At 36.2% G+C, this 20,166-nt stretch overlaps 1 protein-coding gene across 1 annotated transcript; it reads right to left on the reverse strand.

The window, feature by feature from the left end:
- Positions 1–12,547: 12,547 nt before the first annotated feature.
- LOC148191070 (uncharacterized) lies at positions 12,548–19,072 on the reverse strand. Its single transcript, XM_088101275.1, has 2 exons — positions 17,987–19,072; positions 12,548–13,810 (listed from the first exon to the last, which is right to left on the reverse strand). Exons 1-2 carry the CDS (start codon positions 19,070–19,072, stop codon positions 12,548–12,550), a joined length of 2,349 nt encoding a protein of 782 aa, XP_087957401.1.
- Between the last annotated feature and the right edge of the window lie 1,094 nt (positions 19,073–20,166).

Here is a 20,166-nt window from a genome sequence, read left to right on the forward strand (position 1 = left end):
TATTGCCCAGCTTGCCCTTGACCCATGCTTGGGTGAGGTTTCCACCCTTGGTTGTAATTACCTTGGCGAAATTGATTACCTTGACCCATAAAATTGACTTCTTCTTGGGTCAATTCCGACATAGCACATTGACCATTAATATGATCACCACCGCACAACTCACAAAGTTGCTGTTGAACTAGAGAACCATTCTGCAACTCCCTTGGAAATTGAGATATTTTCTTCATTAGAGTCTCCAGTTGTAAGTCATAATCTTATTTTGTGCCAGCAGATCATCTTGAGATTGCAATTGTAGAACTGTCTTTTGCTGCAATTGAGTCCTTTCATTGTGCATCTCATTATCATTTGTAGCCATATGTTCAATCAAGTGATAGGCTTCCTCTAGAGTCTTGCACTTGATATTACCTCCAATTGAGGCATCTAAAATCAATTTAGTTTGTGAACTTAGACCTCAAGGAATAGAATGACTATTGTAGGTTCATCAAAACCATGAATAGGCGTCTTTCTCAACAAGCCTTTACACCGGTCCCATGCTTGACCTAGTGCATCATCCATGCCCTGCCTGAAAGAAGAAATTTCCTGCTTACCTTTGTTTACTTTTGACTGTGGGAAATAAATGTATAGAAACTTTGCAACCATGTGATAACAGTTGAAAAACTGTTATTTTCATGCTTAAAAGTGATACTAAAAGCAACCTTTAGACTTAGAAACTAGCTTGAAATCATGCATTTTGTTTATATTTTCAGAAATAAGAGAGCTGGACAGGTTTATGCTTGATTTGAGTGTTTTTGTGCAGGTTTTGAGGTGAATTTGGTGAAAGAAGTGAAGAATAAGAGAGAGGACATTAGAAAAGACAAGAAAGAGTGCAAAAAGGAGAAGTCGAAGGCACCGCTCAGCGGCAAACTACCGCTGAGCGGCACTCAAGAGGTGGCGTTGGAACCGCTGAGGGGCAAATGGCCGCTGAGGGGAAGAAAGAAGACGCGTAACCACCGCTGAGCGGTAAATGGCGCTGAGCGGCACTTTTTGGGCTTGGGCTTTTGTAATCTTTTGTAACTCTAGATTAGTATATAAGGGCTTGCACGTCCTTTAGTTAGGGATCTTTGGCAGAAACGAGGCAAACACTCTCTCTTTCACCCCTTTGAAGGAGGATCTTGGATGCTCAGGCTACCTCTTCCACTTTATTGGGTTTATTCTTTCATACTTTCATTGTTATTCATCTAGGTTCACCATGAATATGGTGAACTAAACCTTGTATGTTTGTTGGGGAATCAATGTAATCTCTTGAAGCTCTCATATATGGATTTGTTGAATACATCTTTGAATTAAGACATATGCTTTCTTTCATCATTAGTTAGGGTTTTTCCTCTTTGCTCAATGCTTGCATTGTTTAACTCATTCTAATGCATGATTATTGGTTTTGTTGATACGGACACGTACGGGGAAGTCTAGATCCGGGGAATTTCTCCCAATATTATACTGACAATATTCTATTGGTTGCCTTTAAGCTCCTGCACTCATGAACTAATCATTAGGAATGCTAGGAATTGTATGAACTATTTGATTAGGGAGAAGCCATCTAGAATGGTACATTAGAGAGTGGCATTAACAATGATGATTTGAATGTTGAATTCCTAAAATATATGAGAGTGGATGAGATGAGATTGACCCCCAACAACATATTCATTCATATATTCCATTGAAAGTGTTTATCTTTTGTCTTTGCCATTGATCAAAATTCATGCATACATGTTTATTTTCTGTCTTGCATTTTAAACTCAAATATTTCGTTTGTAAGTCTTAGTTAATCAAGAAACCACATAACTAAACTAGGCCGTGAGTCCTTTGGGAAGAACGATACTTGGTCTTACCAAGTTTTATTACTTGAACGATTCGGTCATACTTGCCGATTGTGAAACAAGTTTGTGACATCATATTTTGGTGCTTACAAATTTGTCCATCAAGTTTTTGGCGCCGTTGCCGGGGATTCGTGGTTTAACTGGTTAATTTGTGTGATTATTGATTATCTTTGACTTATTTTTTTTTATTTTATTTTAAATTTCGAATTTTTATTTTATTTTATTTTTCTGTTTATATTTTTCAGTTTGTATTTTATTTGATTTTATTTTATTTTTCTGTTTTCTGTTTTTCTGTTTTCTATTTTTATTTTCTGTTTTTTATTTTTCGGTTTTTATTTGATTTTATTTTATCTTTTTAGATTAGATTTTATTTTATTTTATTAGATTTTATCTTTTTATCTTTTTAGGTTAGATTTTATTTTATTCTTATTCTATCTTTTAGGTTAGGTTAGATTTTATTTTATTTTATCTTTTAGATTAGATTTTATTTTTTAGATTAGGTTTTATTCTATTTTATTTGATTCTATCTTCTAAATCTTTTATCTTCTTATATCTTTTCAATCTTTATTTTCTTCTCTATCTTTTTGTGCTAACAATTGTTTTTAGGGTTTTGTGCCTAATGTCTGCAGAATGCAATTTGGTCAAGAGTTTAACTATAAGGGCACTCAATTCTACCAAAGTAATCTCAACCAATGGTGGGAACCTCACTCAAGCATGGATCAAAGCCAATTTTGGCAAGCTTCTGGACAATTTGAGAACCAACCACAACAACAATGGCAGCAACAACCCTTTCTATCAGGAAGTTTGGATAGGTTGGAGGACACCCTTCAACGATTTTTGAAAAATTCCGACTCTACTCAGAAAAGCATTGAAGAATCATGTAAAAGAATGGAGATGCAACTTCGTCACATTAGTCAGATATTAAATGATGATGTTAATACTGATGTTAACCTTAAGGAGGAAGGGCAAGTCATTATCACTGAAAGTGACAAGATTCTTGATGAGGAAAAATTAGAGGGAGATGAGGAAAGGGTAGAGAGAAAAGAGAAAGAAGAGTTGAGTGAGAAAGATAAAGATGAAGAAAAAGAAAAAGAATTGGTTGAGAGAAAAGAGAGAAAGAAAATTTGTGTGAAGATAAAGAAGTTGAGGAGAAAAAGAGAAAGGAAGAAAAAATAAAAGAAGAGAAAAAGAGAAAATTTAGGGAGAGAAAAAGGAAGAAAAAGAAGATGAGAGGAAAGAAGAAGAAATCACATGAAAAATCACATCCTCATCTAAAGAAGAATCATAGGAAGGAAAAGAAATTTAAGTGCTTTATGGAAATCTTCAAGAAATTGGAGATTAAAGTTCCTATGATTGAGACATTGCAACAGGTTCCTGGTTTGATCAAATTTCTGAAGAAGTTCAGTAGAAAGAAGAAAAGGAAGAAGGAACATGAGCTTTACTGGGTCAAGCTAATGACGTTAAAAGAGCGCTTGCTGGGAGGCAACCCAGTGGATTTAAAAACTTTTGATTTGGTTTTGTAACTTTTAAATTGTGGATATTATTCTGTAATTATTTCTTGTTGGATTTAGCATCTACTGAAGGATGCTAGGTGATTAAGTATCTACTGAAGGATACTAAGTTTGTAACACCTACTGATGGGTGTTGGTGAGAAGATTTTGCACCTACTGATGGGTGCTGGTAAGTTTGAAACACCTACTGATGGGTGTTGGTGGATTTTGGGTCAGGCTCGTGACGTTAAACAAGCGCTACCTGGGAGGCAACCCAGTTGATTGATTGTTTTCTGTTTGTTTATTTTTAGGATTTGCATAAGCATTTTTAACATTGAATTGCAGGGAATCTATGAGGGGTATGTTAGGAAGGCACTTAGGTCAAGAAAAGAAGGAGAAGGGCACATCACGAAAGTGCCGCTGAGCGGCAATTACCGCTGAGCGGTACTATCGCAGATGGGCTTAAGTTCCCCTTAGCGGAAGCCGAGCCCATTGGGGTATTTTTAAACCCTAAGCTGCGCGTTTTTATATTTTCAGGCTCTTCTCTGCACACACACTCCCACATACCTTTTCCAAGGTTCTCCACATCTTTTCCCTATTCCCTTTTAAGAAAATCTCCCTTTCACTCACTTTCTCACTAGTTTTCCATCTAAGTTTGGGGTTGGGAGAGAGCATCATTGAAGGGGATGATTTCTTCATTGTGGTTTACTAATGCTTAACAATGTATCTGTTGGTTTTGTGAATTATGTTTGATGTAGGGATGGCCTCCTCATCGGGCAAAAAGAATCAAGACTATAAGATTCAAGAAGAGGAAGATACAGAGAGCTCGGACTGATGAGGAGCTGAGATAGCATTTACTGATGAATGCTATCATATGATTATGCTTTTGTGGTTTAAGTTTTCTGAACTTATTTATTTTTGTTTTTAGATTAGGGTTTGATGTACTCTATTGAACACCTGGTTTGTTATGATGGTTTGCTATTAACTGTGATTGTGTGATAAGTAATGCTTGATGATGCTTATTGATTGATTGATGTTGAGATGATGTGCACATTAAAATGCTTATACAGGTGATTCACAAGCTTTGTGAATAAATGCATAATATCATGATTGTGATTGTGAAATTAAACAGGATGTGCATGTCAAATGTGAATGAGCTTATATGTGAGGTTTTGAGCTCCAGAGTTATTATTGTTGAATGCTATTACTTTGAAAGCATGAATGATTTTGCCCAGGTTTTCTATGATTGAATCAATTGCTTGTTTTGCATCATATGATCAAGGCCGTGTTGTTGAAACCCATTTTATTGGCCAAATTCATAAAGTTAGCCTACTAAAAGAGAACACGTTGTGTTCTATCCTTTGAACCCTTAGCCTTAAATATACACTGAACACCCTTGATTGAAAATCTTTACCTTGAGTTAAGTAGAAGATCTTGTGTGGTATTGTTAAATGTTCAAGTTTGGGGTTATTGGGGAAACATGAAAAAGGAAAAAGCATTGAGCTAACAGCTAAAAAGTAAAAATATGCAAAGAAAAGAAAAGAAAAAGAAGCAAAGCTCAATGTAAATGCAAAAGCAAAGGCAAAAGAAAGTTGGGAATGAATAAGAAGATTGTGTTGTTATGATTCTCTTAACTCAAGGATTTTGTGATCCAGAAAAACCAATTTTCTTGTTAGCCCAGCCACATTATAAGCCATTGAAAAGTCCTTGTGATGATGCATGCTTGTGAATGTATTTGATTGTGGTTAAATGAAAGGCAAAGTTGATTCATGTGACATTGTGATAGTGGAGTGAATGAGTGAAACACTTTACCTCTTATACACTTGTGTGTTGAGTGAAACACTTTACCTAGTGAGGAAATATTCCATAAGCACATGAACATCCATGCTTAATTGATTGATCATTCATGAAAAATAGCATTTGTTGGAATTTAAATGACTTTGTGAACACTAAAGCATGTGCACATCTTGATTGAACTCTTGGTCTTAAGTTTGAGTGAAGTTATTACTTATCTTGAAAAGAGGATTTTGAATGAGTAAACCATCATATGAATTGGTTGGAGATGGAGTTACATTTTATTTGCTTGAGGACAAGCAAAGTTCTAAGTTTGGGGTTGTGATAACAGTTGAAAAACTGTTATTTTCATGCTTAAAAGTGATACTAAAAGCAACCTTTAGACTTAGAAACTAGCTTGAAATCATGCATTTTGTTTATATTTTCAGAAATAAGAGAGCTGGACAGGTTTATGCTTGATTTGAGTGTTTTTGTGCAGGTTTTGAGGTGAATTTGGTGAAAGAAGTGAAGAATAAGAGAGAGGACATTAGAAAAGACAAGAAAGAGTGCAAAAAGGAGAAGTCGAAGGCACCGCTCAGCGGCAAACTACCGCTGAGCGGCACTCAAGAGGTGGCGTTGGAACCGCTGAGGGGCAAATGGCCGCTGAGGGGAAGAAAGAAGACGCGTAACCACCGCTGAGCGGTAAATGGCGCTGAGCGGCACTTTTTGGGCTTGGGCTTTTGTAATCTTTTGTAACTCTAGATTAGTATATAAGGGCTTGCACGTCCTTTAGTTAGGGATCTTTGGCAGAAACGAGGCAAACACTCTCTCTTTCACCCCTTTGAAGGAGGATCTTGGATGCTCAGGCTACCTCTTCCACTTTATTGGGTTTATTCTTTCATACTTTCATTGTTATTCATCTAGGTTCACCATGAATATGGTGAACTAAACCTTGTATGTTTGTTGGGGAATCAATGTAATCTCTTGAAGCTCTCATATATGGATTTGTTGAATACATCTTTGAATTAAGACATATGCTTTCTTTCATCATTAGTTAGGGTTTTTCCTCTTTGCTCAATGCTTGCATTGTTTAACTCATTCTAATGCATGATTATTGGTTTTGTTGATACGGACACGTACGGGGAAGTCTAGATCCGGGGAATTTCTCCCAATATTATACTGACAATATTCTATTGGTTGCCTTTAAGCTCCTGCACTCATGAACTAATCATTAGGAATGCTAGGAATTGTATGAACTATTTGATTAGGGAGAAGCCATCTAGAATGGTACATTAGAGAGTGGCATTAACAATGATGATTTGAATGTTGAATTCCTAAAATATATGAGAGTGGATGAGATGAGATTGACCCCCAACAACATATTCATTCATATATTCCATTGAAAGTGTTTATCTTTTGTCTTTGCCATTGATCAAAATTCATGCATACATGTTTATTTTCTGTCTTGCATTTTAAACTCAAATATTTCGTTTGTAAGTCTTAGTTAATCAAGAAACCACATAACTAAACTAGGCCGTGAGTCCTTTGGGAAGAACGATACTTGGTCTTACCAAGTTTTATTACTTGAACGATTCGGTCATACTTGCCGATTGTGAAACAAGTTTGTGACATCATATTTTGGTGCTTACAAATTTGTCCATCACCATGGCTTCCTACTTAGTAAAGCTATTATCCGGAAAAGAGTTATACCACATCTTAGCATTGCCTCCCAAAGAGAAAGGGAACAAACTAAGTCTAATAGCTTCATCTGGCACACCATTGCTCTTCACAGTATTGCATATCTCATTGAATGTGGTCAGATGCTCACATGGATTTTCATGTGACAATCCATTGAATTGGATGCTCTTCACCAATTGAATCAACGCAGGCTTCATCTCCATGTTTGCGGCATTAACCCTCGGCCTTGCAATGCTATTAAAATGATGAGGGCCAATGACTGTTGCATAATCTGCCAGGGTACGTCTACCATTTTTCTCTTAAGCCATATTTTTTGTTCCCTGGTAAGATCTTTGAGGTCAAGGCTATAAAAGAGTCTCGGGAGAAGGGAAAAGTTCTCTAGACGTCCTGTTTCTCCTTTTTCTTCTACTGTTGTCCAGACCTGCAAGAAGAGGTTCAAAAACTTTTGTTCTTCTAGTTTGAATTGTACCCTGCATACAGTAGAGAACAAAACACTAGAGCACCCAATTAGCACTAAAGGATAAAAAAAAACGATAAAAAGATAAAAAAAATAAAGATAAAGTCTAATCGGTTAAGAATCACACAAAAGTATAGTTTAAACGACGAGTCCCTGACAATGGTGCCAAAAACTTGTCAAGATGTCGGCAAATGTACCAAATCATATCAAGTAATAATAAATGGTAAGACCAAGTATCGTTTCCCAAAGGACTCACAACACTAAACAGTTATGTGATTACCCAACTAATTAAGAATTTTGAAGAACAATTTAATGGTTTTGAATGCAAATGCTATAAAGATAAACATGAATGCAATTTTGACCAATTGAAAGAAAAACACAAAGGTGAATGGATAATGTTTAAAATATGAGATGAATATGTTGTTGGGGTTTAGATTTCACCAAGTTTCCTCTCATGCATATATGAATTCGTCTTATTCATTAATGTTAATATCACTTTCTAAATTACTTAAAACCCGATGTCTCGGTAAAGAAAGCCTATCCTTAATTACTAGTTTACAATGTCTTGTCTCCCTAGCAATTAATTCTGCATTACACACGCACAGAAGCTTAAAATAACCAAAACTCATATCCCCATCTCTAGGTAATACTGCTTTTGGGAGAAAATCTCCAGATCTAGGTTTCCCCGTATGTGTCCATATCAGGAAAACCAATAATGATGCCATGAATGAGTTAAACATAACAAGCATTGAGCAAAGAAGAATAACCATAACAATTATTGAAAGAAATATTATAATCAATTCAAATACATGAGAGTTCCCAAGGTTACATCATCCCCCAACAACAAAGAATGTTTAGTTCCCCATCGTCATGGAGAAACTAGATGAACAATGGAATGAAAAAGATAGAAAAACCCCAAAAACAAAAGAGGAGAGCTTTTGATGGAAGACCATCTAAGACGCACATTGGACCTCTTACTAGAGCCATGGCAAAGAGGATTCAAGAGGAAGAAGGATCACCTACCATTTTGCTTTTATGGAAGGTAATTTACATTGATTCTTTTTCCCATAATTAAAAGCACATTTTTCCTTGCTTTGTACGATTAATAAAAAGCAGCTGCCAATATAAAGACTTGGGGGAAAAGCTTGCTGCCCAAGCTATCAAACAAAGGTGTTTTACATGTGTGCTGCTGGCCAAAACCACCAAAATAGAATTTGGCGCTTTCCTTTTTCAAACTTGCTGCCCAAGAATTCACATGAGCTATGTGAGCTGCTGCCCAAACCAAAATTGGAGCCATTTATTTCAATTTAATTGTCATTTCATTTTGAATTTCATTTCAGATCTGAGGCTCTTATTTCCCTATAAATAAGAGACCTCTTTCACCATGTAAAGGACTTTTGAGCTTAGTAAATTGCTGCTGAATTTAATTTCCAACCCTATTGCTCTTGAGTCATTTGTTCTCTCTACTTTCTCTTCCCTTTCCTCTAGCTTCCTTCCATTGTAGGAAGGCCTTCTGAGTTGTGAGGTTCCCCCACATACTCATTCCACTCAAACACACCAACCATCAACCAATCTCACTCAATTTCCGCTGCATTCTCACTGCTGATTTCAATCTGCTGCACCAATACTGTTCTGGGATTTTTTGAAGCTTTGTCTGCAAGGTCCAGGTCATTCTAAGCATGGCTAAGCTTCCATCAAGTGGTATCTAGAGCCTTGGTTGTCCACGCAAACCAGAGCTAAGTTTCTCTTCCATTTTCTGTTTCCAATGGTGATCTAATTTCTGTTTCAGTTTTCCAAATCAGTGTTCTGTTTTGTTTCCAGAGGTGCTGTTTTTCATTTCTGTTTTGTTGTGTATTACTTTTCCAGTAGTTCAATTTGAGTTTCCTTTGTGTGTTGATGTTGTCCTTTCATCTTAAACGGTGAATTTTCTTTGTTTGAGTCATTTCCAGCTTTAATTTTCAATTTCAGTGTTGTCTTGGTCATGTGCAAGTGAATATTGCAGTTTTAATTTCTGTCACTACTTTGGTATTCTTTTCTGCTGGTTTAATTCGTTTTGGTTGAGTTCAAGTGCTAGATAAACTATATATCAACCAATAAAGGCAATGAGAATTTGTTCTAGCCTTGGTGATACAAGCTAAAGCACTAGAAATCCATTTTGATTTCAAATCTGTGTTGAACTCTGCTGCAAAATTTCAATTATGTTTTTAAATCATGAATCTGTTTTCCAGTTGATTTTTTTTTACTCTAGTGCTTTATACAAATTTCGTTGATGATATTGAATGATGCTAAAAGTGTAGCAGACCATTACAAGTAATGAAATGCAATTTGCATAGCTTGGTTGCTCACAATTAATAGCATTCCACTGTTGCAGCTTTTAATCCAAGCTTTTCACCGTGCTAAGTTTCTTTGAATTGTCTAATCTGAGTTTGGTCATGCTAAGCACATTAAATCTAGTTTAGATCTGTGTTTTTACACTTCTTAGAGTCATTTCATTTGTTGTCCAGTTTTTGAATCCATGAAAAACTAAAAGTGGTTGGTTAATTGATGGTTTTTGCTGCATAATTTGGCCATAGCAAGGGTGATTTTCGAATCCTGCTATTTCTGTGCTTTTGGAAAGCTTGAGCAAGTCTAAATGGATGATTAAAAGTTGCTAATACTGTTCATTTGGTCAAAATTGAAGTTATATGCAGATTGGATACTTAAACCATCAATTTTGAGTTAAAATTGGAAGTGGACCAGTGAATTTGAGTAGTAAGCGTTAATTCAGCTGTTTAAGAGTTTAAACATGTTTAATATCATGAATAAAAGTTGTTTGAACATTCATCCAAGCTGCTGAAACACTGCCACTCATTTTGGGTTCCAAAACCACCATTTTAGTTCATATTTTTTTGTGCAGATTTTGATTTTTTTCCAGCAACTGTTTTGGTAATTCTAGTTTAAATTACATTGCTGGATTGTGAAAAAGTTGGTTCAATGTTTAAAAATGAAAATACATGATCAAAAGAAGAAGAATCAAGTGTTAAAAAGCTGTTAGAACCAACCAATCCAGATTACAAGTCTTGAAAAACAAAGTTGAAACTCAGTGAGGCATTTTATCAAACACTTTTGAAAATTATCAAACAGTTTGTATTGGAAGAATTTCTGAACTGTGCTTGTGTTTTCTTGCTTTATTCATCCATTCTAGTGCCTTTGATAAGTTCCTTTTGTGTACATTTCATTGGTGTGCTGTTCCAAATTGTTGTGTCTATTTTTTTGGCATCCTAAGTTTCAAAACAGCAGCATAGTTTGGTGCAAACAGCAGCATAGTTTGGTGCATATTTTTAAACTGATTGGTGTGATTTTGTTGAGTTTGGAGTGTATGTGCAAGCTGATTGGGGCATCCAGCACCAGAATCCTTCTCCTACTTTGGTAGCCTCCTAGGAAGCGGTTTGAGCATTGAAAGTGGAGCAAGAAGGAAGACTCAACAGCAGCTAAACATCACTGTACAGCTGATAACGGTTGAAAAACCGTTATTTTTATGCTTAAAATTGATACCAAAAGCAACCTTTAAGACTTAGAAACTAGCTTGAACTCATATTTTTGCTTTAGTTTTGTGAATAAGAGAGTTGAAAGTGAATTTAATGGTTTTGTGCAAGATTCCCTTGATTTTGTAGGCTAATTGAATGATTTGAAAGAAGAATTGAAGTACCGAATGATTAGAGTGCTGAAAAGTCAACCAGAAACCAGAAAACTCAACCAGTCAACAAGAAAAGTCAACCAGTCAACCAGAATGCTGAAAAACAAACCAGAACCCAGAAAAAGTGTGACCGAGTGGCGCTGAGCGGTAAAATACCGCTGAGCAGCACTTTTCAGGTGCCAAAATCACCGCTGAGGGACAAAAACAGCAGCTGGGGGCAAAATGGATCATGCGGTATTACCGCTCAGCGGTATTTTACCGCTGAGCGCCATTCTAAGTGGGCTTGGACCGGTTTTCTGTCGGAACAATCGGTACCGTTATAGAGTTGCGCAGCGGAATAAAATACTCGGAAAGCGTGTTACGGTCACAAATCGAGTTATGATGGTCCGTTTTAGAAAATCAATTTTCTTAGAGAAAATTTAACAAACACTTGATGTGCATAAAACAGTAACGAGTGTAAGGAATAGAAAAGTTGACACACTGGATTTTTATCCTGGTTCGATTGAAAAGAATCTACGTCCAGTTGTTAATCACTATAAAGAGTGATTAACGATTTCACTAAAATCAGTTTCAGCAAAATACAATTAAGAGTGAATAAACAAACCGAAATATAAAACCTTCCTTCGACCAACGAACCGGAAGAACAATAGCGTTGCCAACTCGAAGAGAATCGCTCCGACCTTTGACCCACAAAGCGAAAGCTTCTCCTTTTCACGAGACTATGCAGTGCAATGAACTAGCTTTTGGAACTTCCTCAGATCACACTGTATTCTCAAAAGCTCAGTGGTGTTTCTAAGAGTTCTAGAACTCATCTATATAGCCCACTGTTCTAAAGTTTGCAAAGATGAATTACAACTGCCGCAGATAATCGATTATTGTTAGTGATAATCGATTATTTGAGTCCGTTACAGGGTTTTCAAAAAGTGATAATCGATTATCCTGAGGAATAATCGATTATTCCAGAGTCTTTTGGCAATTCTCATCAGAACTATGATAATCGATTATTTGGAGTAATAATCGATTATTCCAGAGCAACGAGGTTTTTCAGAAGGGCTCAGGATAATCGATTATAGCTTCTAATAATCGATTAAATGCGTAGCAGTTCTAAAAAATACGAATTTTTCTAAGTATTACATGTTTAAGGCTTTTCCTAATACATTTATAATCTACAAATTGCTTTTAAAACAACTATAACAATGTATCATCTTTCAGCATCATCAAAATTATTTATCTCCAAATTTACCAATGCTCTTCATTGGTAACAATCTCCCCCTTTTTGATGATGATCAAAAATCACTTTTTAAAAGCAACGTTGGGTTATCTGCAAAAGATACAAACTGAGAGACAACAGTAGGAGTTAGTAGTAACTGCACATATTTCTCCCCCTTTTTGATCATAAGCAAAAAGAGTGATAAGGCTCCCCCTTAATATGAGCTCCCCTCAATTAAACAGTGTAAGTACTAAAACAGTAGATCATTTTATTCAAGAAAACATTAAAGAGTACAAGGGCACATAAAGCAAGACATGAATATGAGAAAACATTCTAGGAATTCAAAACAAACAAACATGAAAGCACACTAATCAGAAAATCCTAAATCTAAAATTCAGGACTTGGTGGTCTCTTTGGAGGTTGGAGATTAAAATGATTTTCAATGTTTCCAATGCGAGTATCAAGGTCATTGAACTGGTCGATCACAAATTCTTCATGATTTTGTTGCCACTCATATATTTGGTCAAAGTGAGATTGTTGAAAGAGACGCATATCCTCCAGTTGTTTAGACAGATTTGCAAAATGTTCCTCCATAGTCAGGGATGAATTTGAAGGCATGTGAGAAGGACCAGCATCAGCAGAGGTAGCAGCTGGGACGGGATCAACCATATGGGCGTCCAAATCGTCATTGACATTTTCGTGGTGATCATCATCCTTGTGAATGATCACACGGCCACGAGCAACAAAACCCATTTGGCGAAATGTTGTCTCACCAATTTCAGTGCCAATTGCTTGAATGGAGGTAGTGAGTTCGCCGTCCACACTTACACCTTTGTATTCTAAAATTCGAGAGATGAGAAGTGCATATGGAAAATGATAAGAAGAATATTTCTTGGCCTTTACCATGGTGTCGGAGATGAGGGCTGGCCAATCAATGTGGATGTGATTTAAAAGCCCATATAGTAGTAGAAGATCTTGCTCCGAGCATTGAGCATGGTTAGTGGCACGAGGACATAGGATCCATACAATTAAGTAATGAATCATCCTTTCTTCAACCTTGAATCCACCCACAAGCAATTGTCGACGATTGATTTGGTGTTCAGGATGACGCAAAAAAGATTGAAAGGCGAGGAGACGATTGAAGTCCGGAACTCCAAGATGGACTTTGACAGCATCATCCCATAGTGTGAGTTGTGCAACATTTGTCCATATGTCATCATCCAGAATTATAGGGACACCTTTTACTTTTGTTGTGATGATACCGTCACGATAACGCATATTGAAGTAGAAGACACGGATAAGATCAGGGTATATGCACCCCTTTTGCTCCACTAGATGAGTAAGTCCTTGAGCACGAAACAAATCTGGAAATTGAAAGCCATAATAACGATAAAAGTCGAGACGGATGAACTTTACCGCCATGATTCGGCGTTCTTGCCAGAAATGAACATAGTCACCATGTTGCTCCTCATCTGAAATCCAACCTTCGATGGAAGCAGGACGAACGTTTCGGGAGCGAGAGGAAGAAGCACCGGCAGTCCTCCTTCGGGTTCTTCTTGAATCAGCCATGAGAGAAGTGGGCACAAAAGAAACTTTGGAAGGAAAGAAGAAAGAGGAGAGATTTGGTTCAGATTTGGGTGCAGCAGGTTTCTGGGTGCAAAGAAGTGAGTAATAATCGATTATAGGGGGCTATTTATAAGAAAAAATGGAGAAACTAGCCGTTTATGACCGTTTCCAGCCGTTAGGATTCACTGTAACGGCTATATTTTTGAAACAGATCGCGTAATAATCGATTATTCTAAGTGATAATCGATTATCTGCTCATAAGTCAGTTTCCAGAAATTGTGTAATAATCGATTATGTATGAAGATAATCGATTATCTTCGCATACAAGTCCAGTTTTGGTTTTGAATATGAATAATCGATTATTTGTAAGTGATAATCGATTATCTGCGAATAGGGGTTTTGGCCAAAGCTAAAAATAATCGATTATTATAAGTTATAATCGATTATCTGCGAATAGGGGTTTTGCCAAAGCTAAAGAATAATCGATTATTATCCTATGATAATCGATTAAAAGCGCTGATCGTACCAAAATTGAGAAAATTTTAGAAAGTTTGAATTTAGGACATATCTAACACTCCTAACTCTCTTCTAAGCTCATAGAATCTATCTTTAGGTAGTGCTTTAGTGAAGATATCAGCCAATTGATGTAAAGTGTCAATGTATTCAATTTGGCAATCTCCCTTTTGAATGTGGTCTCTCAAGAAATGATGTCTAATTTCAATGTGCTTAGTTCTTGAGTGCATTATGGGGTTCTTAGTGAGGTTGATAGCACTAGTATTATCACATTTCAGAGGAATGTGATCAAGGAAGATATCAAAATCCTCTAGTTGTTGTTTCATCCATAAAATTTGGGCACAACAATTTCCAGCAGCAATGTATTCAGCTTCAGTGGTAGACAAGGCTACACAAGCTTGTTTCTTTGAATGCCAAGACACTAAAGAACAGCCCAGAAAATGACATGTTCCACTAGTACTTTTCCTATCAATCTTACAGCCACCATAATCTGCATCAGAATAACCTATCAAACTAGGTAAAGCATCAGAAGGATACCAAAGTCCAAAAGATGGGGTGCCTTTAAGGTATTTCAAAATCCGTTTGACAGCAATTAGATGAGATTCTTTAGGATTAGCTTGGTACCTAGCACACACACACACTTTGCATAATGTCTGGTCTACTAACAGTTAGATAAAGTAAGGATCCTATCATTCCTCTAAACATGGTTTCATTTACTCCTTCACCAGATTCATCCTTATCTAAATAGCAGGACGTTGCCATAGGTGTGTTGGCCTCTTTACAAGTATCCATACCAAACTTCTTAAGCACTTCTCTACAATATTTAGTTTGGGAGACAAAAGTTCCCCCATCTATTTGCTTTATTTGCAGTCCTAAGAAGAAGTTAAGCTCACCCATCATAGACATTTCAAATTCACCTTGCATGATTTGTGCAAATCCCTCACACAATGAATCATTTGTAGACCCAAAAATGATATCATCTACGTATACTTGAACAATCAAGATATGTTTTTCTACTTTTTTAATAAACAAGGTTGAATCAACCTTTCCTCTAGAGAAGTCATTTTCAATCAAGAAAGTACTAAGTCTTTCATACCAAGATCTAGGTGCCTGTTTTAGACCATACAAGGCCTTTTTCAACTTATAAACATGATTAGGATATTTAAAATCCTCAAAACCAGGAGGTTGACTAACGTATACCTCTTCTTTAATGAAACCATTTAAAAATGCACTTTTCACATCCATTTGATACAATTTAAACTTCATCAAGGATGCATACGCAAGTAACAATCTAATTGCTTCTAACCTGGCTACTGGGGCGTAAGTTTCATCATAGTCGATACCTTCCTCTTGGCAGTAGCCTTTTGCAACTAACCTGGCTTTGTTCTTGGTGATGTTGCCATCTTCATCAAGCTTGTTTCTAAACACCCACTTTGTTCCAATGATTTGATAATCATCTTGTCTAGGAATGAGTTCCCAAACATCATTCCTTTCAAATTGATTGAGTTCTTCTTGCGTAGCAACACACCATTTATCATCTTGAAGAGCTTCCTTTATGTTCTTAGGTTCTACCTGAGACACAAAAGCTACTGTTAAGCTGAAATTATTAAGATTGTGTCTAGTAGTTACCCCTTTTAACATATCTCCGATGATGTTGTCCAGAGAAAGTCCTCTTGGTTGTTGATAGCTTTTAGGATCAACTACTTGATGTTCATTTTGAGTTTCTGGAGGATAGTTTTCATTTAGATACATCTCTTCAAGAGCTTCCCTCAAATAATCCTCATCACCTGCAATTGGTTTATTTGACTCAAGAGAGTTCACCTCAAGGTCCACAATTTCATCAAAGACAACATGCATTGATTCTTCAATTTTCAAGGTTCTTCTATTAAACACCCTATATGCTTTGCTAGTTAAAGAGTATCCTAAGAAGATTGTCTCATCAGATTTAGCATCAAATTTGCCTAGATTATCTTTACCATTATTCAAAACAAAACATTTGCATCCAAAGATTTTCAAATGAGATACATTTGGTTTTCTACCGTTAAACAGTTCATAGGGAGTTAGCTTAAGAATAGGCCTAATTATCATTCTGTTCAACACGTAACAAGCAGTACTAACTGCATCAGCCCAAAAGTATTTTGGCACATTAGATTCATTTAAAAGAGTCCTAGCTAGTTCTTCTAATGACCTATTTTTCCTTTCAACAACACCATTTTGTTGGGGAGTTCTTGGAGCAGAAAAATTATGAGCAATTCCATGTTTTTCACAAAACTTTTCAAAAGATTCGTTTTCAAACTCACCACCGTGATCACTTCTCAAGGTTTTGATTTTCAAATCCTTTTCATTTTGAACACGTTTTGCAAATGATTTGAATGCTTTAAAAGCTTCACTTTTCAAGGTTAAGAAAAATGTCCAAGTAAATCTAGTGTAGTCATCAACAATCACAAGAGCATAGTAGTTTCCACCAAAACTTTTAATTCTAGATGGACCAAACAAGTCCATATGCAAAAGTTCTAAAGGTTTTGATGTTAAAATCATGTTTTTAGACGAAAAAGAGGATTTGGTTTGCTTTCCCTTTTGACATGCAGAACATATTTTGTCTTTCTCAAATTTTAATTTAGGCAAACCAATCACAAGATCTTTTGAACTCAATTTATTTAAATGTTGCATATGAATATGCGCAGCTCTTTTATGCCATAACCAAGGATTTTCCTCTTTGGCAACTAAACATGTTATACTATGACTAGATGCATGTTCAATATCAATCAAGTAAATGTTATTATGCCTAACACCTTGCAAAGCAATTTCAGTAGAAATTTTAAAATATACGGTACATCTATCACTTTCAAAGGTTACCTTGAGACCCTTGTCACATAATTGACTTATGCTTAGGAGATTGTGTTTGAGACCTTCAACGCATAATACGTCCTTTATAGTCAATGTGTTTCCTCCTCCAATGTCTCCAGTGCCAATGATTCTACCTTTGTTATTATCTCCATAGGTCACAAATCCTTGCTTCTTCTTCTCAAAAGAAATAAACCTTTTCTTGTCACCGGTCATGTGTCTTGAACAACCACTGTCAAGATACCACAGTGACTTCTTTGACTTAGTAAGTTCCTACAAAACAAATTTTAGCAAGACTTTAGGTCCCCAATCTTATTATGGGTCCTTTGGGTTAGTTTATGCAAATATACATCATTTTACAATTTTAACCCATGCATATTTACCATTTGGAACACCAAAATGTTTGATGTTGCATTTGTTTGAGGTGTGACCAAGTTTCATGCAGTAAAAACAACAAGCCTCATTCACTTTATTTTTCACAAGAGTTCCTTTTTCTACCCAAACTCTACGAGTTCTTATCACTTTATATTTTTTGTGTAGATGCGTGTTTCCACTTCTAGCATTGCTTCTCTCAAAGTTTGTTTTGGCATGTGACTTAGACTTATTTGCCTTTGCAAGTAAATTCTCAAGAATGTCAATATCAAACATATGACTTTTACATGATAGACATTCAGCAGGTTGTATAACAGTATCAAATTCAGATAATTTAGTTTCCAAATTACTAACTTTGTTTCTCAAAACAACTTCATCATCTAGTGCTTTTTCATACCTCAAATTCAATTCATTATGCTCTTTCTTTAGCTTTTTATGAGCAACATCAAGTTTTTCAGATTCATTTAACAAATCAAGAAATGCCTTTTGTAAGTCAAACTCATCACTTGACTCTAAGCTAGAATTACTTACTTGGCTTCCTGCATCTTCTAAGTCTGCCATTAAGCACAAGTTTGCTTCTTCATTTGAATCGCTTGAACTTGAAGAACTAGAAGCATTGTCTTCCCAAGCTATGTAAGCTTTCTTCTTCTTTGGAAACTTTCTTTCTTTCTTTTCTTCACTTTTCCTATTCTTAGGACAGTCAGTCTTCACATGACCCCTTTCTCCACATCCATAACATTTAATGCTTGATGGAGATCCTCGATTTTCTTTCCTTTCTCCATGGTATTTGTCTTTTCCCTTTGCTTTCATAAATTTAGCAAACTTCTTAATCATAAGACTCATGTTTTCCTCATCGTTATCGGAATCATCATCCTCAATTCTCTTAGAACTTTTTCCTTTTGAGATTTCAGACTTGAGGGCAAGCGTCTTTCTTTTGCCTTGATCCTCTTCTGTAGTTAATCTTCTTAGCTCAAGCTCATGCTCACGAAGCTTTCCAAAGAGAATCGCCGTTGACATTTGAGTGAGGTTTTGAGACTCCGAAATGGCAGTCACCTTTGGTTGCCAAGACCTGTCTAATGATTTCAATATTTTCACATTCAATTCATCAGTGTCAAAAGTCTTACCCAAACCTGTCAGGTGGTTCACAATGTGAGTGAAACGCTTCTGGACATCAGATATTGTTTCTCCAGGCTGCATTCTGAACATCTCATACTCCTGAATGAATGTGTTCTTCCTTGCACGTTTCACGTCGTCTGTACCCTCATGTGTGACTCTGAGGACCTCCCACATCTCCTGTGCTGTCTTACACACTGAAATTCTATAAAATTCATCAAGTACTACAGCAGATGAAATAATATTACGAGCCTTAATATCAAATTGGGCTCTTCTATTTTCCTCAGGAGTCCAATTAAAGTATGGTTTTTCTACTTCTACACCATCAACAGTTCTTTTAGGAATATAGGGACCATTTAGCACAGCTTCCCAGATGCCTCTGTCAACAGACCCCATAAAAATTTCCATTCTGACTTTCCAGAATGCATAGTTATCACCAGTAAAAAGAGGTGGTTTGTTGATGGATGCACCCTCAGCATATACTTGATTTTGATGACCGGCCATTTTCGCAAAAGTTTGAAAGAATATCAAAGCAAGCTCTGATACCAATTGTCGGAACAATCGGTACCGTTATAGAGTTGCGCAGCGGAATAAAATACTCGAAAAGCGTGTTACGGTCACAAATCGAGTTATGATGGTCCGTTTTAGAAAATCAATTTTCTTAGAGAAAATTTAACAAACACTTGATGTGCATAAAACAGTAACGAGTGTAAGGAATAGAAAAGTTGACACACTGGATTTTTATCCTGGTTCGATTCAAAAGAATCTACGTCCAGTTGTTAATCACTATAAAGAGTGATTAACGATTTCACTAAAATTAGTTTCAGCAAAATACAATTAAGAGTGAATAAACAAACCGAAATATAAAACCTTCCTTCGACCAACGAACCGGAAGAACAATAGCGTTGCCAACTTGAAGAGAATCGCTCCGACCTTTGACCCACAAAGCGAAAGCTTCTCCTTTTCACGAGACTAGGCAGTGCAATGAACTAGCTTTTGGAACTTCCTCAGATCACACTGTATTCTCAAAAGCTCAGTGGTGTTTCTAAGAGTTCTAGAACTCATCTATATAGCCCACTGTTCTAAAGTTTGCAAAGATGAATTACAACTGCCGCAGATAATCGATTATTGTTAGTGATAATCGATTATTCGAGTCCGTTACAGGGTTTTCAAAAAGTGATAATCGATTATCCTGAGGAATAATCGATTATTCCAGAGACTTTTGGCAGTTCTCATCAGAATTGTGATAATCGATTATTTGGAGTAATAATCGATTATTCCAGAGCAACGAGGTTTTTCAGAAGGGATCAGGATAATCGATTATAGCTTCTAATAATCGATTAAATGCGTAGCAGTTCTAAAAAATACGAATTTTTCTAAGTATTACATGTTTAAGGCTTTTCCTAATACATTTATAATCTACAAATTGCTTTTAAAACAACTATAACAATGTATCATCTTTCAGCATCATCAAAATTATTTATCTCCAAATTTACCAATGCTCTTCATTGGTAACACTGGGGGCAAAATGGATCATGCGGTATTACCAAATTTGCTTAGTTAATTGATCATTCATGAAAATAGCATTTGTTGGATAG

This window comes from Vigna umbellata, chromosome 11 (genome assembly GCF_029865625.1).
Source record: "Vigna umbellata cultivar VRB3 chromosome 11, Vumbellata_1.0, whole genome shotgun sequence".
NCBI classification, from domain to species: Eukaryota; Viridiplantae; Streptophyta; class Magnoliopsida; order Fabales; family Fabaceae; genus Vigna; species Vigna umbellata.